At 39.8% G+C, this 26,632-nt stretch overlaps 2 protein-coding genes across 6 annotated transcripts in view; both read left to right on the top strand.

Annotated features, from left to right (window-relative positions):
• pdlim5b (PDZ and LIM domain 5b) overlaps positions 1-19,571 on the top strand; it is a 56,317-nt gene extending 36,746 nt beyond the window's left edge. The window contains exons 5-15 of one of the 3 annotated variants that reach the window (XM_058411308.1): positions 2,045-2,061; positions 3,341-3,361; positions 3,481-3,495; positions 3,715-3,887; positions 4,118-4,148; positions 9,524-9,663; positions 12,826-13,009; positions 15,965-16,145; positions 17,334-17,454; positions 17,784-17,899; positions 18,436-19,571. In XM_058411308.1, the coding sequence (XP_058267291.1) occupies positions 2,045-2,061; positions 3,341-3,361; positions 3,481-3,495; positions 3,715-3,887; positions 4,118-4,148; positions 9,524-9,663; positions 12,826-13,009; positions 15,965-16,145; positions 17,334-17,454; positions 17,784-17,899; positions 18,436-18,525 (1,089 nt within the window). In that variant the 3' untranslated portion in view covers positions 18,526-19,571. The remainder of the gene's footprint in view (positions 1-2,044; positions 2,062-3,340; positions 3,362-3,480; positions 3,496-3,714; positions 3,888-4,117; positions 4,149-9,523; positions 9,664-12,825; positions 13,010-15,964; positions 16,146-17,333; positions 17,455-17,783; positions 17,900-18,435) is intronic. The other 2 variants (XM_058411306.1, XM_058411307.1) reach the window with 2 other exon arrangements.
• Positions 19,572-23,188: 3,617 nt separating this feature from the next.
• The window catches only part of bmpr1bb (bone morphogenetic protein receptor, type IBb), a 67,341-nt gene continuing 63,897 nt past the window's right edge, over positions 23,189-26,632 (top strand). The window contains exons 1-2 of one of the 3 annotated variants that reach the window (XM_058412379.1): positions 23,189-23,393; positions 24,746-24,835. The gene's annotated coding sequence lies outside the window, so the exon portion shown is untranslated. Of the gene's footprint in view, positions 23,394-23,563; positions 23,842-24,745; positions 24,836-26,632 lie in introns of those variants that run through there. The other 2 variants (XM_058412380.1, XM_058412381.1) reach the window with 2 other exon arrangements.

Here is a 26,632-nt window from a genome sequence, read left to right as displayed (position 1 = left end):
GGTGATGCATGTGAACAGATTTTCAACAGAATGCTGACTTTAAAGGACTGGGCATTTAGACAGACAAAAACCTTCTAGACCAAGGCCCTTAATCCTCCACTTCTCAGATAACGAATAAAGTGCAAGTTCCTTTGGGTAGCAGTGTTATCCAAGGCAAACATCATCCTAATTATAAACATTTAAGGAGGTTTTTGAGTTAATAATTCGTTTCGCGACTGTCTGACAGCATTTCCAAAACCCGAGCTCTGTAGATAGGAAATGCCTGGGTGGCAGTGAACATGTCTGAATTTGCTTTCGGTTAAGTTGATGCATTTTTGGAAAAAGCACATGCAAGCTCCCACAAGTCATTTCACAGACTTCAGAAAATATTTTGCACTTGCTTAAAGCTATGTGTTGAAATAATTGAAGATGAAAACTTAATCCTTCATGTTTAGATGTGTGTAGCAGGTTTAGAGGTTTTTCGCCTTTGAAAGAAATGAATAAATTCTGGTTGGAAAATATTTAGAGAAACTCTTTTTTTCAATTTGCAGTCAGAAATGGTGTGTATTAGAGGGGTATTTATTTATTTATTTTAAATAAGGTCACAGTATGGAACGAACTCCCTCATTCCAGCACTTTTGGGATTTGAAGTCAACAGGAAAAGGGAAACCGGTCGACGTGCCCTTTATGACATTAGACATGAGAGGCTGCTCTCTCTGATTGATTATCCAGCGACTAGTGGCACGATAGCGGCTCCACATTCGTTCGTGTCTCTTTTTATTTGTCTGTAGCCAGGCTGTACATATTGTCTCAATCTGCAGGAGTGTATGAGAAACCTTACTGAGGCGCTCGGGGCACACTAATGCTTGCCTTTGTCGGTCTGCTTAACATCTTCTGTGCCCTGTTTTTGTGAGTGCATACACTTGGCTCTAATTAGTCAAGAACCACGGCCATGATTGGAATTTGTCTGATCTTTTGCACTAAATCATTAGGGCTGAGTCATACAAGGACGGAGAATGAAAAGCGATGCCGTTAGTGATAATGTGTCTAACTGGGGAGAAGCAGCAGCACATCCACTTAGCACATGCAAACACGAATGACCTCGTGCTAGCGTGTTTACAGGAAAATGGACGCAAATGTGTGTTTAGTAAAGGCACGAGGTGGGGGGGCGAGGTGTGGTAGTGCCACACCTGTGTTTCTTCCTGCAGTAACTCGAGGGACCGCGATTCGTCCCATTTCCACTGACGCAAGCTGTGTAAAAATGGCAGAGAAAGATGAGCATGTTTTTTTTGAACTGCTTTATAACTCCTGTGACACTTTCCTCTCCACTCAGCACATAGATGAAGCATGCTGGTGCCAGACCTCTGTAGTTCTTCCTGCAGTACCTCGATTAATCCCATTGACAATCCCTGTGTTAAATGCCTGGAAAACGTGTGTAACCCCTGTGACTCTCTTTTCTCTCTGGGTTTATAAGTGGCACTGCAGGGACTTGGTTATTTGTTTCACTCTTTACGACGAGGCCTGCGTCTCCTCATTTTCTCATCGGAGCGCTTTTCAGGAACGCCTGTAACTTCTCCTTCCGAGAGCTTCCAGCTGCGTTTACTAAGTCAGCCAATTAGTGTCCAGGGAGGAGCCACGGTGGTGATGTTTGACTCGTGCAGCCTCTCACATTAAACTAATTCATCTCAGATGTTCCAGGAGGTGCTTTGTAGTGAGTGTGCGGTGCTCCAGAAGGCTTTGTTGCTGTTTTGCTTCCTTGTTGTCGTTGGCAGTTTAAGTTTCGAACAATGCGCTTTTTGAGGCTCACACAAAACCGCACATGAAAAACAGATTCAAGTTAAAGGATTAGTGGAACATCTTTCTGTTCCCTTTGTGCGATCTGGGAACATCCTGTTTGCTTGGTTAAGTGAAGTAGAAGCATGTGTGTGTGTGAGAGAGAGAGAGAGTGTATAAACTCGATCTCTTCATGTACAATCTTCCAGCAATTTCATACGTCTCGTTCACACGTCTGTCTCCCTCTCTTTCTCTTTTTCTTTTTCTTTCTTTCTTTTTTTCCCCCTTACAGGAGGAGCCAGTAACAAAGTCAGTGTTATGGCTATACTGGTATCTGTTTGTGCCTGTGTGTGATGTGTGTCGTCATCAACCGCCTCACCTCAGTTAACCCACGAAGCATGATTGTACTTGTCTTCAGCACAGTTCCCAACTGGCATTATTTCTTCTTCCCATTCCTTCCATTATCTCATTCGGTTCTTGTGTGGTCATAGCTTATAGTGTGCATGTCCACGTCCCTGCACAACATGTGCTCACGTCAATCCTTCTTCGTCCCGTGTGTTTTTTCAAGGCTTGCTATTAATTATAGCACACAATGTGTGTTAGCACGGGTATAAATAGTGTAGCTGTTGAGCACTCTGACATTTTGCACTGCACGTGAGTGTGTGTGGGGGTGTGTGTGTTTGTGTGTGTGTGTGTGAGAGAGAGGAAAAAGATACCCTAGACAAGGTTTTGTCAGAGACAACAGTGAAATCTGCATGCAGTGCTGCCCTCTTGTGGTTTCTTGTACAATTCCACATTCAAGCATGGTGGGCGGGGCTTATGGCAGGGTTTCTCAAAGTAGTTTGTTTGTTAAATAAATAAATAAACATAGTCAGAGGATGCTGAATTACTTTTAATTACTGCAGTATTAAAAAAATATATATATATATATATATATAATTTTTAAAAAAAAAATTTTTATTGAGTCTTAATAGTTATTAGCCTGATAGACTGCTCACTTGAGTTAAATGGGTTTAATTTAAACCTCAATAACACAAAACCAAGTGGTCTGTAATTAATGTCAAATAGATTCTATTGTGATATTTTAGTGGAAAACTCGGGAATAAAAAGCTTTATGGCACTAATAAATAGACAATGTATTATTGCACACATTTACATAATGTTCTTGAAATATATCTGTCCTGAGGAAGCCTGTGGAATTTATTTTACAGTTAAAGGCTCCCTCCTTAAAACAATTTGAGAACCCCTGCCCTAGGTGGTGCAGCACTACCTGAAATTTTCTGTCAGAGATAATGATTTAGTGTTCAGGTACACAGCGAAGTGCAAACAGTAGGTCACGCTGTGTCCTAAATCACATCCTGAACATGATAAACGTGCAAAATCCATAGTAACAAAAGTGAGTTTATAAATGTCTGACTGCAGCACAAATTGAATGAAAGAACGAAGCAGCACCAGATGTGTTGACTGATCAAATCCATTTAGGTTCAGCAAACTGCTCGTTTATATTTACTGTGAACTCAAACATAAATATAGGCTTCTGGCATGTTGATTAACTGACTGTTATTATATCCATCTTTTACCTCCATAGTGGGCCTCACAGTATTCTTAAGTAAGTGGCTGCAGTTTGTTACTTTAAATAAAACTTGTTTATAGACACTCTGATTTCTGACTTTTCTCATTTTCTCCTTTTCTGCCTTCTGTCATGTCTTCTTAAACATCGTCCCACAGGAAGACTCCACCCAGGTAACAGGAACAACATGCGGTGATGTCGTGTTAGCCTGTGTGTCTGTTTTTTATGGAAGGAATATAACAAGATTAGGCAGGCTGTTATTGATTTGTTACGGGAATTGTTTTAATTCTTGTATATTACAGTAGCTTGTTATATGTTACAATTAAAAAAAATAATTATTTTAATTAGTGACATGCCACACTTCTCTCGTTTGTTTTTTTTTTTTTTGTCAGAGTTCCCCGGAAGCCCATCACAGATACGGATCTGGTGGTGAACCACGGCTCTCACCTGAGCGACGCCAGTAAGAAACGTCTGATTGAGGACACGGAGGACTGGCGCCCGCGCACCGGGACCTCTCAGTCCCGCTCCTTCCGCATCCTGGCACAGATAACTGGCACAGAGAACGGTCAGTGCCAGCTTCAACTCGCTGTTACTGTCCCAGGAAGAGCTGTAAAACTTCCCCCTGCTAAGAATTTTACATGCTCATGCATTTGCATCATTTGTGTCTAGCACAAAGTAAAAAAACAAAAAACAAAACGTTTTCTACTCCAATTGCTCAGATTTCTGTGTTTGATTCTGTCTTTTCTCTTTAGTGTTAGTCATTTTTCTTCCTTATTCTCTCTGACTTTCTTGCAGAACAAGCCCAGGAGAACAGCCCTGGAAAGAAGTAAGCAAAGAAGTTTGATATTGTGATTTGATCAATCTGGTGCTGTTTTCTGCTGCATGAGCATGTTGTTTTGGCTATTTAGACAGATTCCAGGCCTCACCCTGTGTTCACACTGGCAAACAACAAATTGCCCATGACTCTTGTGGTTTGTCCGTTATGGGTGCGTGCTCTCATGATGCACAGTTAGAGTCAAAATATACAGCGCCTTACAGCCTGTATGATTTTATACACATCATTTTTGTTTAAAATGTATTCAGGTTTGATTGAAATCTGAGCTTTGTAAATTCACTGGCAGATTAGGAAAGCTAGCTATCTGTACTAGCTAAGTAAACTTACCTGAAGAAGCGATCTCTGCTACATCACTCTAATCTTTTTCTTTATAAAATCTTATATTAAACCACACTTTTGTTCCTCAAACAGCAATTCATTGCATGTAGGAACTAAAGTTGTGAGTGGCAAAGAAGTGAAGAAATGTCAGACCACACACACCGCCATATTAGACTCAGGAATGATTCGAGCCAGATTGGATTTGTGTCATACCTGATTTGTGTAGAATTAAGAAAATATCCATTGAGATGGTGCTTGTTAGTGTGAATATAGAGTTATAGTGTCAGCCACGATGAGCCAGTTCACTGATGACAGGCCTGGAATCTTCACTCATCAACTCAATTTCTCCGCTGGCCAGAGTGGAATGCAAACCACCCTGGAATGCAGTCCCCTGAGAGGCATCGTGGGTAAATAATTGGGATTGTGGGTAATCAGGGAGCTGTGCAAAAAATGCATGGAAATGGAAACCATCATGAGTCAGTGTGTCTGAAGGCCAGAGTCTTGTAAACAACGCTGGCTAGTGTCTCGGCTGCTCGTTCTGACTTTAATTGCCATTCTGAAGAATTAATGGTACACAGAAGGCATGGATAAGCGAGACATTCCATATATAGGAGCATGCTGAATTTCACAAAAGCCTGCCCTGTGTTGTTGCATGCTAAAAACAATGTGCTTTTGTATAGCATTGCCAAAATATTTAATGTGTCTTATACTGTTCTTCATTTCCACTGCTGTTGTCTTTATATCTTGGCGTCTTGGACACCAGGGTGACTAAAGTCGACCCCGAGGTCGTACGGCCCAAGTACAACAAGCTCCGGGACTGGCATCACGGAGTCTCGGCTCGGGTGCTGAATGTCCAGTAGTCACGTGACACTTCGCCCTTGTTCCCTCCTCTCTATTACACACTCACTCTACACTGGCTTTTATATGTAGACACACGATTGTTCAAAAAGGCAGTTGAAAGTTGATTTGGTGACTTTTTTTTCCCTTCAATTTATGTGTGAAATTGAGTCAGGTGGAAGAATGTGTTTTAAATAAAGGATGCCGTATGTCGTGTTCTTTAGAGAAAGAAACAGAAAAGAAGGAGATTGAGAGAATATCGTCAGGACGCCGCTTTTCTTGCATGATTTCCATCTTAAACTGCTGTGTCATTAGGGGTTTGTGTTTGCTCTTTTTTTCCCCATTTGTTAACTTTTCTTCAGATTTACACTCTATTAAAAAAGAAACTCTGCTCTGCTTTACTGACTTCTGTATCCGATTTAAATTCTTCTAAATGTCTCAATAAAGTTTCTCCTTTTGTCTCTCTTCCTGAGTCGCCTGTGCTCTTTCACAGTTACTGTCCTGTCCTCTGTCCTTCTTCCTGCTTGTGGCACTTTTGAAACCTCTGGAATTGTTAGGTCATTAAAGTGCTTAGAGAAAGGTCTTGGAGTGTAAAAGTTCGCAAAAGTTTTACAAAGTGCAAAAGTTTTCGTACCATTACAGAGACAGTATTTGTCAAGTATATGACAAGTCATTAAAACGTAAGCATTATAAGAATGTCATTTATTATTTCATACTACCTCTATGGCTTACTCTATGGATTACTCTATACTACAATGAGGACACTAGGTTAGAAAGTTTTTTCTGCTTATCTATGAAATCATCTGTTACATGCTGAGGTGATCCTCCCCCCCCCGACACACACACACACACACACACACACATCACATGAAGAACTGCCAGCTCCTGTCTCCTCTCTGATGGAAAATGTCCAATATTTATTTATTGTCCTGGATAAATAATAGATGAGCTTTCTCCTTTGGGGTGAACAGCTCCTAGCTCTGACTCTTTATGCCTGTCTCTCCTGCCTTTATTCTCTCCTTGTTTCGTCCTCTAGGCGATAAGGAACATAAAGAACAAAATGGAACATGCAGTGCAGGAGTAAAAAAAAAAAAAAAATTAGACAAGCAAAGCAATACATAACGTATTGGTTTGGGCAGAGGTGGAACAGAACCGGAGGGGGCATTATATATTAATACTCTATTCTCTTTAATGCACTTCTGTTCTGACTAGCCACAGGGTATGAGAGGGTGGGTACGGTAGTATCATGTAGTGCTGCTAATGTCCTCCAGATGGCAGTATGGTAAAGAGGTTTTTCTTACCCTCTTCTTTTTGCTCCTAAGATGAGCGGAGCTGTAAGCCTCAGAAAACCAAGAAGACTTCTTTTCAGTTTATTATAATTTAATTTTCATAAGCAAATCCTAGCTCTGACATGAACAGGTTTTTGTTTGTACTTTTTATTTTTTAAACCTCAGTAATTCAAAAAGAGCAAATATACAGCTCTGGGAAAAAATAAGAGACCACTGCAAAATAATCAGTTTCTTATTTTTTTTTCTTATAGGTTCATGTATTGGTGAGATGAACAGTTTTGTTTCATTTTTTGTGAATCGCTGACAATATTTCTCCTAAATTCAAAATATAACTATTGTTATTTAGAGTGTATATTTAAAGGAAATGGCAACACATCAAAATAACCCAAGATCATGCAGTATTTGCAGAGCTTTAATAAAACAAACTGCAAATAAATTGTAAACAAACTGTGTTAATGCTTTGGATAAATAACATTAAGAAATCAGTATTTGGTGGAATAACCCCGATTTGCATGCGTTTTGGCTCCATGCTCTCCAACAGTTCCTCACATTGCTGTTGGGGAACTTTATACCACTCTTTTTGCAAAAAAAAGCAAACAGCTCAGCTTTGCTTGATTGTTTGTGATCATCCATCTTCCTCTTGATGACATTCCATAGGGTTCATATCTGGAGATTGCGCAGTGGTCTCTTATCCCCACCCCCCCACACCCCCAAGAGCTGTATATCTAAGAATAAGTAAATAGCTAAAATATTACTGGACACTTAAAGATGTTTATGACATAAATCTGATGCAGGGGTGCATGTCATTTATTTTATAGTTAAAGGAGTCTTTTCTACAAAATGCTTGAGAATCCCTTGTATATAGTGTGAAAATCAAGTCTTACACCTCTAAACTACAAACACTCCGGTAGTTAGCACTTAAATGATAATATTGTTGTAAATATAAGAATAATTCACTACCTGTAGCACATGGAAACACTGTGGCTGTCTTGACATCATAAAAGATGTCAACCAGTGACGGACACGCTCTGTGTTTGTTTGGAAATGAAGTCATATTTGCTCGTAATGAGTTCCGCCAGGTCCCTGATTCTGTAATCTGAATGTACGTGGCTCTGGTAGTGTTAGCGGAGGGGTTAAATGACAAAAGGACAAGGTCTGTGAAATTTGTCATCAAGCATACGTTCTTAAACGCACCAAGCGGATGGCCAGACAGGACTCTGGAAAGGTAACCTTGGAAAATGCCGTTTCATTTCCCATTCAGAGTCGCCGTCTGAATTCATCGATGAATTGTATCAAGTCCACATAATCCCTCTGGTGATGGCAGCAACGCATGTAACCAGCTGCCTGTACATATGGGCACTACACGACCAGGCCCTTCCCCCCGCCCTTCCTTAAACTGGCCTTCCATGTTGCTTTCTCAGATATGGTTTCCCCTGCTGGCATTGGGCATGCTGAAACATTATTTTCTTCCCTACTCCCATCTGTTTAAGCAGCGCTGTATATTTCCCATCATGTTTATTGGATTGGCAGCCTAATTCTTGTAGCAGCATGAAAAGAGCAAGGCATATGGATTATAACTTAAAGGGTTTTTCTTATTTTATTGTATAGATGATGAAAGGTTACGAGGATTGTAACATTAGTCGGTTGTGTTTTTGCGAGGCAGGGGGCGGGACGGGATGGGGGTTGGTGGTTGGGCAGGAAACTGGGGCAGTATACTGCTGGAGTGAAGGCTGTGCCAGCCATTTTTGTTGGCACCTGTTTTCTTCATTAACAAACCATCTGGGACTGCTGGGCCTATTGGCCAGATTTATTTGATCAATCTGGTCATGCTTAGATTCCTGAATGGGCCTAATCCAAAACACGTCCCCTGTAATTGGCTAGATTGGTATTAATTGCTTGTATGGAGAGCGGCTCCTAATTCGGTTCTTAAAGACCTGGGGTTGATGTAGTTTCCTGTCACAGGTAATTGCTTTATAGCGTTCTATAAGTAAATACTTAATATTTTCCTGGATTGGCACAGGCAGTCTTCATCTGTTACTCTTCAGTTATGAAACCCCCAAATGCAGTTCACCTCGCATGTCCTTATGACGTCATTTCATTGTTATGTTGTGCGGGAAATGATTCATTATTACTAATTATGATTATTACATCATACTACTCTCGGTTATTTGTTACACTAACTATGGAATTGGACAGCGTTAGAGATGTACTAAGAATATCTGGGGGAAAAAAAGCGCCATTATATTTTTTCTTTACAATGGTGTCATTATTTCATCTCTTTTTGATGAGCATTGCAAATTGCTACCTAATGAGATGGGTTAAGTAAAAACATTATATAACATTAGATATGCAGTGCATGATACAATGTAAAATGATGCAGTTAGAAAAGTAAATTTGGCATGCTTTAGTTTACTAATGATCCAGATATGATTCAGTTTAGTAGTAATAATACTTTTCTTAAAAGCAATATAATGCTAGTATAATAAAGCATGATACAACATTAGGCAATTGTCATAATGTACACATATGCACATTTGCTATAGTGTTGAAACAGGAGCAGTGTTCAAAAGAGTTGAGTATGCAGAGCGGGTGTGAGTGTGTGGCAGGGTGTCTGACTTGTGGTCACTGAAAGGACAGCTGCCCAGGCTTATAGTTAAACCTTTGTGTGTGTTCCCGCTTATGGTTACCATAACAAACCCATCCTAGTGTCTCATTCAGCAGCTGAACGGACGATTTTTGCAGCCTGCAATCGCAGTTTAATCTGCTCTACAGCCAATATAGAATAGGAGGCCTTTAAAACGAATAACTCTTCTACGATCAATAATGTGAAATGTCTGTGAATGGGTTTCATCAATGATAAACCTCCAGCTAATAACTACATTTACTCTCTCTCTTTCTTTCTCTCTCTCTCTTTCACCACAGCGAGGCAGTAGAGGATGTCCATGCAAACACCCATGCCACTTCCATGGTTAAAACCATGGCCAAAGTGTCACGCACTGGGAATGGAGTCTCTCCACCAACCACCGTGCCTGCCAAGAGCTGGCAGTCTGGAAACACTGCAGGTGAGTTAAAGTTCGAGTCAGAATGAGTCAAAGGCAGAGTTACGAGGGTGAGTCAAATACAAACCTTAAAACTATGACATTAATTTGGAGCTGGAAGTCAGCAACATTTGTTAAGTTGCTGGAACTCTTGCATTGAATGTAATGCAGATCATGTAAACAGATGATTTTGTTTGGCCCCTATTTGCCATCAAATGAATTAGTTATTAGTTAAAATCAGGATAACAGTCACAATCAGAGCAAGTGAGAATTTTAGGTATTGATTTTAATAATTACAGTTCTGTATTCACACATGTTGGGTGTCAATGTAACGTCTGTACAAATTTAATGGGCAAGTTCTCTGTTTTTCTTTTCTGTCGTTTATAAATAAGAACCATGAATGTATGATTTCCCAATTGCCCTATAGGTGGCAACCTTGTGCTTCTGAATTTACTGCATGTGTCACCAGTGTTTATCACCACTGAGCACTTGCTGTGCCATTGGATTTTAGAGATTCGAGTTCACAGTGCCAATAAAAACAGAGTGATATTTCACCAAATGAGCTCAAATGGTATGCTTTAACAGTTACACTGTCAAATCGGGTGTGAAATTGAAATTAGATCTTTTTGCTACGTGAACGAGCACTCACTAAACAGAGACATTTTCGGGTTCATATCTCCACCCAGAGTGCACAAGGCTCAGTGCCAGAGGCTAAATATTTACTCAGGGGACTGGATGATCTTATTATCATGTTCACTGCATACCTCAGACTACCTATAACCCAGCTGTGTTGGTATGTAAAGAAGTAGGACTGTATTTTTCCAGGCAAGGCTTTCTGGGGATTTATCAAGAGCAAACTACTGACAGGGGTTCTAGCAATGATGACTGTGAAGCACAGGTCTCTCTCTGTGATATATACACGTCCGCCCATCATCTGGCTTTAAAACAAACATCCAGGACCTTACTGGAGCCATGCTATCCTTACAAAATGCATATCTGCACTGGATGGCCAAGCACATTAAGATTCCCATTCATCTTGTCTTGCTTCATGTGTCTAGAGCATCCACTGAAACGCTGGTGAGTTGCATTGCCCTTGTAGCTGCTAGCATAGACATGGAATAGCTCCAGTGTAATTACGAAGGTCATCCGGCAAGGGTTTCCAGACAGAGTCGGTATAAAGATGGGACAGGAGGGGGGTTGATGGAGAAGATCCTTCAAATCAAAGGTCATCAGACTTGAGTGATTCCAGACTGTAGGCAATCAGGACGAACTGTCCAGCAGCTGGGAGATTAGTAACATTCAGCACACACAATGTGGGGACAGGAAATCCGGTAGTCTGACAAAACCATCTGGATCTCGTTTTGACCTGTGAGCATGTGCGACATCAGCCTTAAAACCGCTCTGCTCTGCTAACGGACTTCCAATGGCTTTTATCAGCACCAACATGGAGGACTGATGGAGATATAGCTAGCTTATGAATGAAGTATAAAATGCAGGCTTCTGACCAAAAATTCAACTCCAGATTCTATAATGGTTCCCACTGTGCTTGACTTGATTGTAGTCAAAGCAAAGAGATGGTATAGCCGCATCTCAGGTCCTCTGAGGTCTAAGCAGGGATGAAGAGCTTGCCTTATCTAACTTTATCCTCAGGATATGGCGAACTGTCCACCAGGGCATCTGCTGAAGAAAGGGATGACTCAGCAGAAGAATTGCATGATGTGTACCTAGGGGTTTGCCCTAGGACCAGGCATCCACTGTTCTCTCACTTTCAGTGTCGTGTTTTTCAGAGAGACAGTAGAAAGATGTAGAGTGGTGTGTCCCACATTCCCACATGTATAGGACTGGAATGCGACATGTTCATCTTTCTGGTATATCAATGCCAAGCTGTTTTATTCAATCTGTACTGCATGTTCTTTGTGGATCTTACTTGATTTTATTAAGTGACAGTCGTTCCCCGTAGTTAAACATGATCATGCTCTTTAATCATGTTATCTCACTGAACAATGTTGCCAGGCAGCCAGGAAATCTGCAGATCAGGAATAAAAAAAACGTGTTAGTAATAGATGCTAGTTAGCATGTAGCCCATCTATATCTGATATGGACAATTTAAATGGATAGTCTTTTTGCTAAAACTGTCTGGAATATCACAAATTCAGGATAAATTTTATCTATGTTGTTATGGTAGATGATTAGTGCCCTGATTATACTATCAAAGCTTTGAGACACTTCAGATTTCATTTGTAGCTCATTGAAGGTGAGATGGAACACACACAGTGTTATGGTTGAAATTTTAGTGCTCACTAGTCTTGGACTGCAGTGTGAGCTTTGGTGTTCTTGGCAAGATGTTGTGATGTGTCATGTGAAGTTGATATACCATGAAGATGTCCATCAGCTGCAGATAAGAACCCGAAATGGTGATTCACATCTCTCGCCTCAATGGCGCCACTGAAGAACATGTTACTTTAGCACCAGGATGACTGGCAGGCTGTGCTGACCTTTACTGACGGCTGTTCTCAGATCCACGGGCTGTGCACGGTCTCGCAAAGACTCCTTTTTTTATTTCCGTTTGAGTGAGACTCAGGCTTTGGGCTCCTCTCACAACCTTGTGAGTACACAGCACTTCGTTGATGGTCCATTCTCTCGGCCAGGAGGAAATCCCAGGGCTTTGATTCCTGCACTGGACTGAAAGGCTGCCTCTGTGCCTCCCTCTGCGGCGTGGTGACCTCTGACCTCCCCCTGCCATGGTCTGAGAGAAGGAGAGGATTGTCCTTCTTCTCTCTGAGCTTTCTGAACTGGGGGGATTATTTTGCCAGGTGTCTCCTCTGACTCTGGGAATGTTGTTTTTTTTTGTTTTTTTTTTCTTTTTTTCTTTCCCCTGCACTTGAGTAAACCGATCCTTTGTTTTGGACTTGGGTGGTGTGGATGTCCCGGACACAGATGGCCCCTGTCGTCCAAGGCCCTGCGATGAACCCACTAAAGAAGGAGGGACGGAAGATTTATCTTAACGAGGGGCTCGCTATCACCAACGGTCACGCTGCACAGCCATGCACAATATTACCTGATCTTATTACCTCATCATGGCACTGCCACACAGCTTTGTCTGCAGTAATTTAGACACACTTGTAGGTCAGGTTCACATAATGGTCACCCAGATTACAATCTTGTCTTTCTCTTTTCTTTAATTAGGACTTCCTAAAGCAGGTGTGCCAGCTGTGCATACAGGACGGGTGACTGGCGGCGTTCCAAAGGGTCCTGACCGCCCCAAACCCCAACCTCACCCCAAAGATCAAGATTCATTGGTGCAGCGAGCGGAACACATCCCTGCTGGAACACGTACTCCCATGTGTGGTCACTGCAACATCGTTATCAGGTCAGTATTTCCTTTTTGGCACAGTGATGTTGTTTTAACACATTTGACTTGAAATTCCTTTAAAGCTGCATACTTCTACTCTCTTTTCTGAAGCAAGATAGGCAGTGGTGTAAAACACTAAAATGGTGAACAGCACAGTAAATGTCTTTAAGCTATAGTAATGCAATATAATAAATATATGATTAAAAGAAAATAGACCACTATGGGAACACTGCAAAGCAATGACACTTATATGCTAGTTGACAGAGTAAAAAATTCAGCGTAGCACACAACCCCTCCAGAGAAACAGGACCTTCTGGTTACTTTGGTGTTTTAGACACCAAGTGTTACATTCGACAAAGTATATACAAATCAATATAAGTTCTTTGTAGACGTAAGTAGGATGCCAAATTTCCAGAGAAACAGGACATGTCAAATATCAACCAGTTTCACCTCATACAGCAGTACAGCTCTTTCAGCTCCTACATTTACTGCTTAAATGTTATCACGTACATAGATCTTTTTTGCTTAAGTGTAGATGTGCGTTTTTTTATGCATCCAAGTGAAAAACAGAGGTTCATTATTGTAAACAGCATGTACTATATGAATGGACTTATGTTTCAGGTGCTCATTTTTAAAGGCAGCTGCCTTTTAACCGTTATAATGTGGTTGTGTAACTGTGTAATGTATACATGCTGGTCTTTGCATGAGGTGAAGATATCGGGCCTCGTAGATCTCACAGACTCTTCATAAAAAATGCGATCATGTGACTAGTGTGCTCTCTGCAGATATTAATTCTATGGGTTGCGCAGATGTGGACCGGTGATGTGAACTGTATTACATGCACAATTTCCACCATGTGTGTCGCACATTTCCAGTTCACTTTTTTGCATCGTGATGCATCGTTTCTCAATGTACCATTACATCCCTAATATATTTCTGTAAGATGGTCACTGAGAGAATGTTCATGCTGCTAATGAATTGTCCACAGTGCAGTCTGTTCCATCCCCTTGACCCATTTCGTTAAATGAAAAAAGGCTGGTGCAAAGCTGTGACAAGGCCAAGCCAGGCTCAGTGTGACTGGAACATGTGGTGTAAGCTTTAATTTGCACAGAAAGTAATTGCGGATTAATTTGGCATGACGGACAGGCCAGGCTGGGGCCAGGCCACCTTTATCAGAGCAGAATGAGAGTTCACGGCACTCATTGGCTTGTTATCATCCGTTGACTCAGAGCAGAGCGCTGCAGAGCCTAGGAGCTGGTATATGTTACACCACCACAACCCAGGGATAGACTCGCAGACTCCTGGCAAAAAGTGGCCATGACATCCAAGCTTGAAGGCTCCGTTTTCGGCATTCGATATGCTCCGAGCCCTTTGTTTTCCCTCTCAGCTAATCATCCGATTTGTAACTTGCTTCCCCGCTGACAGAGTTGAAATTTGCTCCTTGCATTGCTTCAACAAATATCGACGCCACGTCTCGTGGTCCAGAGCTTCAGAAATGTCTGTTTTCACAGTGGGAGCTGTACATCTTTTGCTATAGATACGGTTTATTCTATACAGAAAATTGGAAAACTCACCAAGACAGAAATGTGATATAAATATGTGATATAGTCTTCATCTAGTGTATAAACCATGAATTCAGTAGAATTATTTTCTTTATGTTTGCATGATTAAATAATTTAAATGAATTTTATTCATTTTATTTTATTATCAATATAATTAAATGGAATATATATATATATATAAATAAATAAATATATATATATATATATATATATATATATATATATATATATATATATATATGTGTGTGTGTGTGTGTGTGTGTGTGTGTGTGTATGTATATGTATATATGTATATATTTTATTTTTGTTTAATTTACATCACCATGCATTTATTCCCTGCTGACACCATGCAGTGATGGAATGCATTCTGTCAGCAGCATCCATCAAAACCAGTGTGTGGATTGGATCAACTAAACCACAGTCACGACTAATCGATACAAGGCTACTCAGTACTGGTGTCAGTAATACCAGCTCAAATTCTATATGAACAGACAACAGTAATGCATGTGCTTTACACATCGCATAAGAAACACCAGCACAAAGACTTTGAGCTTTCCAAATTTCATTTTGGAGGCTTCTGAGAAGCAGTTCTAATGAGAACAGATGAATATTAGGTGCAGTCATCTAATCAACCATTAGGCCCTCTCATTAACTTTTATGGATGAATAAACGAAATGAATAATTAAGTGCAGAAATAACTCGATAAATGGAATCATTTTACATTTTAAGCATTTTATGGTATTCATTAATTATCCATTACTACAATTATTACACATTATGAAGAGAATAAAACACTCAGGGGGGCACAGTTATAGGAAAATAACCCATGATGGGGTGGTGTGATGTACTTACTGCTAGCATAACGGTGTTGATTCATTTCCTCGAGCAGCACATTCCAATATGTTTTGTTCCCAGCAATATTCCATTTCCAATTTATTAAATATTTATAATTATTAATGAAGGATAATGTCCTGCTTTTTAACTATATAAAACATAATGACCGTTACAAAGCGCCAACACTGGAGACAGATAAATTTCACCTTATAGGAAACATCACCATTTCAGTAATTTTTTTTTTCTTTTTAACATCTAGATATAGACTATACTTCCACTATACAAGTGCTAGATCAGCACTGAAACAACAACTACTGACCAATTAGAGTCAAGCATTCAGTGTTGCTGTAATTTAATTTATGTATTTTATGAACAGTTTGTGACATTACTGTGTTTCAGGTTGTGTTTATATTCTATTGTACCTGCCACTATTTGCAGTGGTGATTGTGGACATGTGCATACATTTTCAGGTGTAAAAACAATGAATTATCTGTTTGTCTTCCTTATTAATAGAATGGATGTGACTATGATAGTTACTCTCTCTCTCTCTCTCTCTCTTTCTCTCTTTCTGTCTTAGGGGTCCATTCCTGGTGGCTATGGGGAAGTCATGGCACCCAGAGGAGTTTAACTGCGCTCACTGCCGCAGCTCTCTGGCTGAGGTGGGCTTTGTGGAGGAGCGCGGCGCTGTTTACTGTGAGCATTGCTACGAGCAGTTCTTCGCCCCCACCTGCTGCCGCTGCCAGCAGAAGATTCTCGGAGTAAGGAACTAACCTAAAACTAAAATCTGGCTTCACTGCTTGTATTTCTAGAAAAGCAGATGCTGACTGTCTGTTTCAGGGTCTCATAAGGAAGTATGTCTAATCTAAAGAAGAGTAGCGAGTGTTTGAACTCAGGCTTGGCATCATTTCATGATTCTCTGTTGGTCTGGTGTTCCCAGCCTCTCAGCCCTGGGGCCTGTGGAGGGAAAAAGGGCTTTAATCAGGATCATAAGGTCTACAGGGCCAAAGGAGGGGAAGCTGGCAGTCTCGTCTCCGATGTGTGACAATTAGCGCTGGTTCTGGCGCTGAGGTTTCACACAGGCAGCAGTGGTGCCGGGGAGGTCAGCGCCGCCGAGAGAGGCGATGAAGCGGAAGGGGGTTCACTCTGCTAATGAGCTAGAGCTCATCTAGGACAAGCAGGCATCGTCTTGTTTATGGCTCAGCTTGAGATCGGATTTAGTGTATCTCAGGGTCCTGTTTTTCTTTGGTTACCATGATGATTTCCTTCATATTGAACTAGAGAGCTATATGAACTTAGAAAAATATTTATATGCAAACCTGTCTGTTATTTCTTTTTCTTTTAACAAACTTCACGTGGTGGTAATGCTACCTTTATTATCACAGCGAGAGTATTGTATTTAGCTTAAACGAGCCAAGCATAACCAAAGTTTTATTTCTAACAAGTCCTCCTTGGCGCTAAACCTTTTGCCTGTTTTCTGGACTAGTGGAACAAGTAAATGAGACAGGAAATGATGTCGTTTTTGCACTGGATATGATTAACAACTCTGATGTTGATCCTGCTAAGGCACTGCACGTCAAGTAGCTAGAGGTTAACTCTTAATGTTATTTCTTTAGCTGTATGGTTTTGTTATTTGCCCTGTTTATGTTTTTTGTTGTGATAGAAAGATATGAAATTAGAATAATTTTAATAGACTTTATTCCCAACATCGTGTTCTGGTACTCAATTTAGAAAGACCTTAAATGCAAATTGTATTTCGTGGTGTTGTATTGTATTGTTTTACACTTGAATACCACATGTTTACTAGAATACAGTGCACCTTTTTTGCAGATTTAATAAAGATTATTCTGTGAGCAAAAACACACTATGTAGAGAACATGGTACTGCTCATTCAAAAAACACACACACACACACAGTTAATTTTTCCCCCTTCTTCTTTCCTTTTTCAGGAAGTGATCAATGCCCTGAAGCAAACCTGGCATGTGTATTGCTTCCTGTGCACCTCCTGCCAGCAGCCCATTCGCAACAACACCTTCCACCTCGAGGATGGACAGCCCTACTGCGAGAGGGGTAAGAAGCCAGCCCATATACACACACACACACAAAGAACCACCCAGGAAAACCCTTCCCATCTACACCAGCACTCCCAGACAGACCCAGCCCGACTGGTGTTAGTTACAGCCCAGTAATTGAGTAATCTGCGCTCGTTAAACAGTCATTAAACAGTCAGTGACCTTTACAAGTTATTGGAGAGCCATTAAAAGTCATAGAAGGTTTACAGCCCTTTAATGGCACTCTGATTACTATTGCTATTTATGATAGGCGTCGGATTGTGAGCGTACTTTAAATCACACCAGCTAATCAGTGTCCTCTTTATGTCTCCTTATGTCTCTTATTAGACTATTACAGTCTTTTTGGTACCAGTTGCCATGGCTGTGACTTCCCCATCGAGGCAGGGGACAAATTTCTGGAGGCTCTGGGCTTCACTTGGCATGATACCTGCTTCGTGTGTTCGGTAAGTTTACATCAGGGAGAGTGACGATGTAGAGCACATACAGTGCATCATCACAGTAAATATTATGCCACAGTGCTGTTGATTTCTCAAACTGATTTTATATAACAGCAGCTAGAGTTCAGATCCCAGGTTAATATTAAAGCAAATATGTTACCGTATCTATATTTCTAATTTTCAGGGACTTGAATGACAGATGCTTTATATAATGTATCTAATATTAAATCAATAATAAAAAATGTATATATATTATATATAATATAATAATATATTATATTATATATTATAATAATAAATATATAATTATATATAAATCTATAATTCTTGATACAGTGATATTCCAGTGTTGGTTTTTGGTAACATGACAAAAAAAGGTAACTTTTTTTTTAACAATTAACTTCAAGAGAGTTAAAAAATGTTTCATGTCAGTGAGGGAACGACTTTTTATAGCATACTATAACATTAATTCTAACAGAATCTAGCTTATTTTGTGTATGTTCCACAATATTAAACATTACTAATGTCGTCTTGTCCTCCAGGTGTGCAGCACCAGTCTAGAGGGTCAGACTTTCTTCTCCAAAAAAGACAAGCCACTTTGCAAGAAGCATGCACACACTGTCAAAATCTGACCTGCAAGAAAAGCAGACAATGGGATGAATTTTTTGTCGTTTTAAATAAAGCTCAGTCAGCTTTTAGTGTTTATTATAAGAGAGTGATTTTTAAGATATTGATAAAGACGTTACTGGGAAAAGTGGTTAGTTCTTGATACGCTGATCGTTGGAGTATATATACCGTATGTCACTAGTCTTTAATGTTTTCTGTGTTTCCTATGTTGAGCTCTATGAAATAAAGTATTGATGAAGCTTTCGAAGACAGTAATATATCTTTTGTTTTGCTCTATGCTTTAAATATATTACCAATGAGAGCTGGGTGTTTTTGTTCCTGCCGTTGTAAATGTACTGTTCTCATGGTGTTTCCTCAACTTTTTCTGTGCCAATACATATTCTTATTATGATGTGTATTTTTTGGGGGGAAAAGTAGCATGTAGTTAACGTGACCGAGCGAGAGCAGGTCATTTTTTTCTGAAAAGCAAAGAGTTTTGTTCATGTGTGCAGGAGCTTTTCTCACAGGCTTCAGTAATAAAGGCTGTTGTATCTGATTGCCTCTTAGCATGTAGGTGCTGCTTCAGAGCTACATGTTTGATCAGCACTCCTCCCCTGCTCCATCTAGAACAGTTTCCCAGGTATATTTATTGATGCATTTACAGGCTTCCTGATGGCTTCGCACATATTTCACAGACTTCCACTGACTGTCGAGAGGAAAAATTGGTTTAACAGTTGTTAACGGTGATGTTTTATGTCGGATGCATTTTGGGGCTGTGTGTTGAATCTGAACCTGCACTCCGGTGTACGCCGCTTGTCAGTGTATTAATTCAGCTGCAATGAGCACATCATTTTTAAGAATCCATTTTTATAAGCTCTAACGTGCACTCTGGTGTTATGATCTGTTTTTTATTCTCTAGCCGTTATGCAAATGTTTGCTATGAAACGAGGGGAAAATAAACACTGTTCTTTACAAGCTTTCTGCCTCAAGCTCTAGTAAAGATTCAGACCAACTGTGTTACAGCTAATATTGTTTAAAATAAAATTAAATAAAAGGTTTGTTTCTATGGTGACCAGGTCTGTTTTTGAGCATTGTTTACTACAGCTAATGCTTAGCTATGCTGGACTATGATCTGAACTATGATGCCTTATTTTCATTTCTTCTAACTATCTGTCTTTTCCCAGCACCTGGTAACGATTGAACGTCTTCGTTATTACTAGGGTCTCATGAAGGTGTATCAGTTTGGGGTTTTTTTTTTTTTTTTTACATCGCACTTTGGATGGAATCATATTGAAGAAACCCTGGCTACATATTCAGTATCAGCTCCATTAACACTTCCAGCTCAGTGTTTCATGAGTGATGTTCAAAGGAACAAGTTTGAAATGAAATGATTTCTGAAGAGCCCGCTGATACAAATTGTTCATCTGAAACTCTTAGTAGTTTAGTAGATAACAGAAGTGAGATTAAATGAGACATTTATCTTCTTAATACAGGTAAAAATGCTAACCAATAAAAAAAAAAAAATATGGCTGGTAATACATCATGGAAATGATTTGTTACATGCTGTAGAGGCCTAACTGTGTAAAAGTTGTGTATAGGTGAGGCATCAGGGTTTTAGAGTGTTAAAGTTGACAGGCAAACATTCAAAATGGAACTCGAATATATATTACAACCTAGAATCTTATACTTTTTCCAAATGCTTCACAATGTAAATGATCTTTATTACTAGTAGGTAATTCTTGATTGTATACATAGAGTGGGCTCCAAATGTCTGAGCACAGTATAGAAAATGCTTCTGTCCGGCCTCCTTTTTCAATTTAAACATCGAATCTTACAAATATTTACATGAATTTCTGAATTTCTTAGCATTTGGTGCATCACCTTTTGGTTTTAATCACAGCGTGCACTAGACCTGACACAAATCTTTAGTTCAAACACTGCAGGAAATGACATCATAGGAAAGAATAATTTCTTGAAATTAGCCAAATGTATCTTCTTATAAGATGAACCAAAGCGTCGGCATATTTTACTATTTTTAATCCTGAAATTTTCTTTCATTTTTCTCTCATGCCATTTATATTTGGCAAATTTTTCATTTCTTTCTAGAAATTACTGCTTAAAATTGAAATATTAGAGCTGCCTAATATTAGAGCTGAAAAATAGTAAAATATATCTATAATTAGAGTTCCAAAGATGGAGATTTGCATACCTTTAGTTCTTAATATGGTGTATTGCCCCCTTTAGCATCAATGATTGCATGCAGTCTTTTGTAATAATTGTGCATGAGGTCCTTAATTCTCTCAGGTGGTATAGCTGCCCATTCTTCTTGGCAAAATGCCTCCAGTTCCTGTACATTTTTTTGGTTGCAGGTTTGAGATCTCTCCAAAGTGGCTCAATGATATTGAGGCCAGGAGACTGTGATGGCCACTCCAGAACCTTCACCTTTTTTGGTGTAGCCATTGGAGGGTCAACTTGGCCTTGGGCTTTGGATCATTGTCATGTTGGAACATCCAAGACCGTCCCATGTGGAGCTTTCGTGCTGTAGAATGCGAATTGTCTGCCAGTATTTTCTGATAACATGCTGAATTCATCTTGCCATCAATTTTGACTAACCTCCCTGTGCCACTGGAGCTCACACAGCCCCAAAACATAAGAGATCCACTACCATGCTTTACAGTGGGGATGATGTACTTACCGTATGCCTTGTTGACTCCTCTCCAAATATAGCATTTATGGTTGTGACTGTAAAGTTTAACTTTGGTCTCATCACTCCAAATGACTCCAGAAGCTGTGAGGCTTCTCTAGGTGCTGTCTGGCGTACTGAAAACGGGCCTTTTTGTGTCATGGGTGCAGTAACGGCTTTCTCCTGGCAACTCGACCATACAGGTCATTTGTATGCAAGTACCTCCTTATTGTGCTCCTGCAAACACCACCACCACTTATTTCCAGAGCTGCCTGTATTTCCCTTTAAGTTGTTTGTGAGTTTTTCTTTGCGTCCTGAACAATTCTTCTGGCATTAGTGGGTAAAATCTTTCATATTCTACCTGACCGTGGCTAAGTATCAAAAGAACCTCTTATTTTCCACCTCTTTATCAGAGTTTGAACAGTACTGACTGGCATTTTCAAGTGTTCAGAGATCTTCTTATATCCTTTTCCTGCTTTATAAAGTTCAACTACCTTATTACCCAGGTCCTTTGGCAGGTCTTTTGTCTTCCCCATGTTGCAGTATCCAGCCACGTCAGTGCTACACCTCATGAGCTGAGAAACTCTCTGACTATTTACGCACAGACACTAATTACAATTACAATATAGTCACAGGTTCCCTTTAATAGCCATTTAAACCTGTGTGTCAACCTGTGTGTTTATAATGTTTGGGTGATTTCAGTTATCCCTAGGTTTTAAAAAGGAGTCAAACAACTATGTGATAATTAATGACTTCAGGTGACTATCCTTAACACTATCCTTAAATTATATATATATATATATATATATATATATATATATATATATATATATATATATATATATATATATATATATATATATATTATACATAAATGGAAATGTGTAACATCTTCAATAAGTAATAGTCAAGCTGTTACACTTAAAAATTATTTTGACTCACTTTTGGCTATTATTATTATTATTATTTAATCGAATATAATATAATATATATAATCGAATTGAGTGTTATAATTTATTATTTAAGAAAAAACCCCATTAAAGTAACATCAAGCTCTGTTTAACACTTTTTCCCTCCAGATTTTAATGCATCATTAAAACAGCTAAATGAGATATCGATCTACTCTAAGGATATCGATACGATATGTTTGTCGTACCGCTCAGCCCTCATGATATGAACGAACAGAATGGATGCGTCTCAATCAGCTCCCCCAGTTCAACAGTCTCTCACTTACTTTAGCAATTTTTAACCCTGACTTTCTATACAGTGTCTAATGACTTTTAAGTGTGTAAATGATCTTAGGAAAAAAAATCCATTAGCTAGCCTACAATCATGCTTGACAGAAGCGTGTGTCATGAAGCAAACACATTTATATGATATAATTATGTGGTGGCTCAAGTGGTTAAGGCTCTGGGTCGTTGACTGGACGTTCAGGGGTTCAAGCCCCAACACTGCCAAGTTACCATTGTTGGGCCCTTGAGCAAGGCCCTTAACCCTTTCTGCTCCAGGGGTGCTGTATCATGTCTGACTCCAACCTCCAAGGATGGGATATGTGAAGAAAGACTGTGCTGTAATGTATATGTGACAAATAAAGGCTATTTCTATACAATTGAAATATTTGTTTAGGTTTTTTTTTTTACAGTGAATAATGAAGAAATGATAACGTCACCGGAAATTGAGTCATCAGTGTCCTAATGTATAGTGTCTCGGAGTACACGATATACAGTACGATGCTCAGGGAGCTACAGTAGGAAGGCGATTGGAACACACCCACTGAGTTAACATGTTAATGGGGTATTGTTATCAGAGTCTGTTATCTATTATTAATTATAAAAGCATTAAGAATATCGCTTAGTTGTGGCTTTGTAGTAAAGTTTTTTTTTAAAAATGTAGGGTTTGTACATGACTTGTGTGGTAGTTCTCCTGTTGTTATGTTTGGGATGGAGAACTGAGGTGTACTTCTCGCGAGCGTCGAAGGACGGAGCCCTTTCCACTCCGCGCGCGAGACCTACAGTTGAGCGAAAGCAAAGCAAAGCAAGGCGAAGCTGCATGACTTTGGAAGAGGCTCCTGAACCGAACAGCTCAACTCGACTCAAGCACTTTTTGATTGAGCTCCGTCCCCGGTGAATAAAACGTCCTGCTGTGTATCTAATGTTGCGTCCTGACACACCGCGAGCTGAAGAAAAGCCGTTGAGACAGGCGCGTGCTGAGGTGAGTGCGCTTTACTCTCTCTCTCTCTCTCTCTCTCTCTCTGCCTCTCTCTCTCTCTCTCTCTCTCTCTCTCCCTCGCTGAAATTTAAATGTGACAGGCGCGCGCGCGCGGCTCCCGACTTCCATCGTAACGCTACGCTACGCTTTAAGAAATAAAAAAACTCCGGATATTTTTTTCTGTCTAATTAAGTGCTTTAGATTCAGACTGAACTTGTACTCCGTGTCGTATTTTCCCCGAGAAGTTAAACGTTTAACTTCTCATGGACCGAAACAATTTGCCGAAAGTTTGCGGAGGACTCGGGAACATCGGAGAAATTGTTCTGCTTTGTTAACTGACCTCTGTTTTCTTCGAGAACTTTCCTAGAATAAGTGAATTTTTTTTACTTTGCGAAATGGCAAGAACAAGAAGCGTAAAAGGATCGTAAATGTCTGGATTTTTATATGAAGGGTAATAAAGATATCGTTATCACTGTGAAAATCGCCGATACAGAGAGCCAAGCAAATAACTGCTGATCTATTACAGTAACTTATATTTTAAAATATCTATCTATCTATCTATCTATCTATCTATCTATCTATCTATCTATCTATCTATCTATCTGTCTGTCTGTCTGTCTGTCTGTTTATCTATCTATCTATCTATCTATCTATCTATCTATCTATCTATCTATCTGTCTGTCTGTCTGTCTGTCTGTCTGTGTCTATCTATCTATCTATCTATCTATCTATCTATCTATCTATCTGTCTGTCTGTCTGTCTGTCTGTCTGTCTGTCTGTTTATCTATCTATCTATCTATCTATCTATCTATCTATCTATCTATCTGTCTGTCTGTCTGTCTGTCTGTTTATCTATCTATCTATCTATCTATCTATCTATCTATCTATCTATCTATCTATCTATCTATCTATCTATCTGTCTGCCTATCTATCTATCTATCTATCTATCTATCTATCTATCTATCTATCTATCTATCTATCTGTCTGTCTGTCTGTCTGTCTGTCTGTCTGTCTGTTTATCTATCTATCTATCTATCTATCTATCTATCTATCTATCTATCTATCTATCTATCTATCTATCTATCTATCTATCTGTCTGTCTGTCTGTCTGTCTGTCTGTCTGTTTATCTATCTATCTATCTATCTATCTATCTATCTATCTATCTATCTATCTATCTATCTATCTATCTATCTAAACTTAACTCAATCACTGCAGAGTTTTTAGTTGCAGTGTTAGGGTGTTAATAGAACACAGTATTCCCCCCCCCCCAAGAATTTTATTATATATATTTTATGATTTCTCAATGTAACCCGAGTTCACCTGGACTGAAGCGTTATTGTGCCTGTTCCTCCAGATGTCCTGCAGCTTGTTGCCCTGGCCGAGGCTCCCATAATTCAATCAGGTGCTTGGCTTTGCCCTCAGATGAGCCATTGTGTGGACTAAGGTACACTTCTCCTGCTCTCCGCCTCGGGAGATAAATCAATTTATACAGCTTTACATCACCACACTGTTTACTGCAATTTGTGACAATTAAGACCTTGTTGCAGATGCAGCATGTTGTTGTCTATTTTCAGAAACACTGAACATGCCATAGCATAACATAACGTAACACAATGCCATCCGGGGAGTGTTTGTGTTTTCTTTCAAGTGACATGTTATTCAACAACGTCAAGGACTCTGAAGGTCCCTAGGACTTGTTAGTGGGTGGAGGCCCAAGTGCCCATGCCATTTTTTTTATCAGCTCAAAGTATGTAATATGTCTCTAATGATGTGATGTGAATTTCATTATATCATATGGCCATGTTTTTGGAATGCAGTGTTATGTCTTGCATGTTTGTGTTGTTTTTCTTAGTGACCTGTCAAGTCAAATTATTAAAAGGCACACAGACACACACAATCACACACACGTATGTAAAAACAGATCCTGTAAACATACAAATGTGTGCTTTGAAAGGCGCCTCAGCTTGTATATTTGAGAGAGACATTGGTGCCTCTCCTCTGCAAACTGCCTCTTACTGAAGCCTCTGTTTTGCTGCATCTTTTTCTTTAGCATTTCCAGACCTTTAGACTGAAAGGGATATTTTGCATAGGAAAAAAGTAAGTGTATGAGCTTGGCTATTGCTGACACTAGTCAAATATCCACCAACAGGACGACGGCATCTCACAGGATAGCTACAAGTCCAGTAGTGAAAATGAAGCATGTAATGGACAGAATGTAACAGCATGAAATGTAAACAATGCATTCTAATGAACGGGAAAATATCCTTTTGTCATCTTTATTGTATAGCATTGAACCCACGTTAGATCACGGTCTGTTACAGGATTTTATTTTCATATACAGTGTGATGGGTTATAATCTTTAAAAAGCCCTGAAATGTCACAGTGTAAAAGCAACTTGTTTTGGAAAAAGTTGCCGTTTGGATGCCCCCTTAAGTACAATGCAAATATTTGTTTCTTTCTTTGTTATGAGCTGTTTAACACTTCTCTTTTCTCCTGCACACGATAAACCCCAGCACTGAGAGGCAGCTGACTCTGCTCTGTTGTGTATTTCTTGCGAAAGGGATCATTCAGATTGCACATTTCGATGGCTTTGACTTTGTTTCTGATGGAGGAACTAGTTTCAGATTCGGACGGTAATCGTGTACAGTGTACACTTGGTCACACGCATCAGAATCGCATTGCATTTTATTCCAAAGAGAAAAAAGAATACTGTGACTCAGAGCACTGGTTGGAGCTAGGATTTTGTTACTAGGTTCATAGAGGTTGCAGTCTTTAAGTATTTAACATTTAGTTTGAAGCGCCAGCCAAAAGGCTTTACATCCAGGTTTATTGACAAAAAGTACCAGACTCTCTAGTAGTAGCTGGAAGTCTGTCTTGCCAAACTGTCTGCTCTGTCTGCTGCCTTACCTTGCTTCCGTCTTGCCATGCCTCTCCTCTCTGCCTCACTTCCTTGCTGTTCATTGCTCGTTCTCCTTGCTGGCTGTGGGAAAGGGAGAGCAGTTCAGCCAGCTGTTCTCAGTCCCTCTGGATTTCACTTTTTGAACAAGCTCCATACTGTCCATCTCGGTTCAGAACAAACAAACGAACAAGGTTCAGACCTTCTCAGCTTCACTCTTAGTACAATAACCAGAACCAGCTGCATGTAAGCATTTTGTTATGAGTGGATATTTATATGAGACAGCGTCGCTGAGAGGTTTCATGTGCTATGTAACATAACGCTTGCTCTATATTATATTCGGGG

The sequence above is a fragment of the Hemibagrus wyckioides genome, linkage group LG16 (genome assembly GCF_019097595.1).
Source record: "Hemibagrus wyckioides isolate EC202008001 linkage group LG16, SWU_Hwy_1.0, whole genome shotgun sequence".
NCBI classification, from domain to species: Eukaryota; Metazoa; Chordata; class Actinopteri; order Siluriformes; family Bagridae; genus Hemibagrus; species Hemibagrus wyckioides.
The sequence above is the reverse complement of the archived record's forward strand: the minus strand, read 5'-3'. Positions and strand labels throughout refer to the sequence as shown.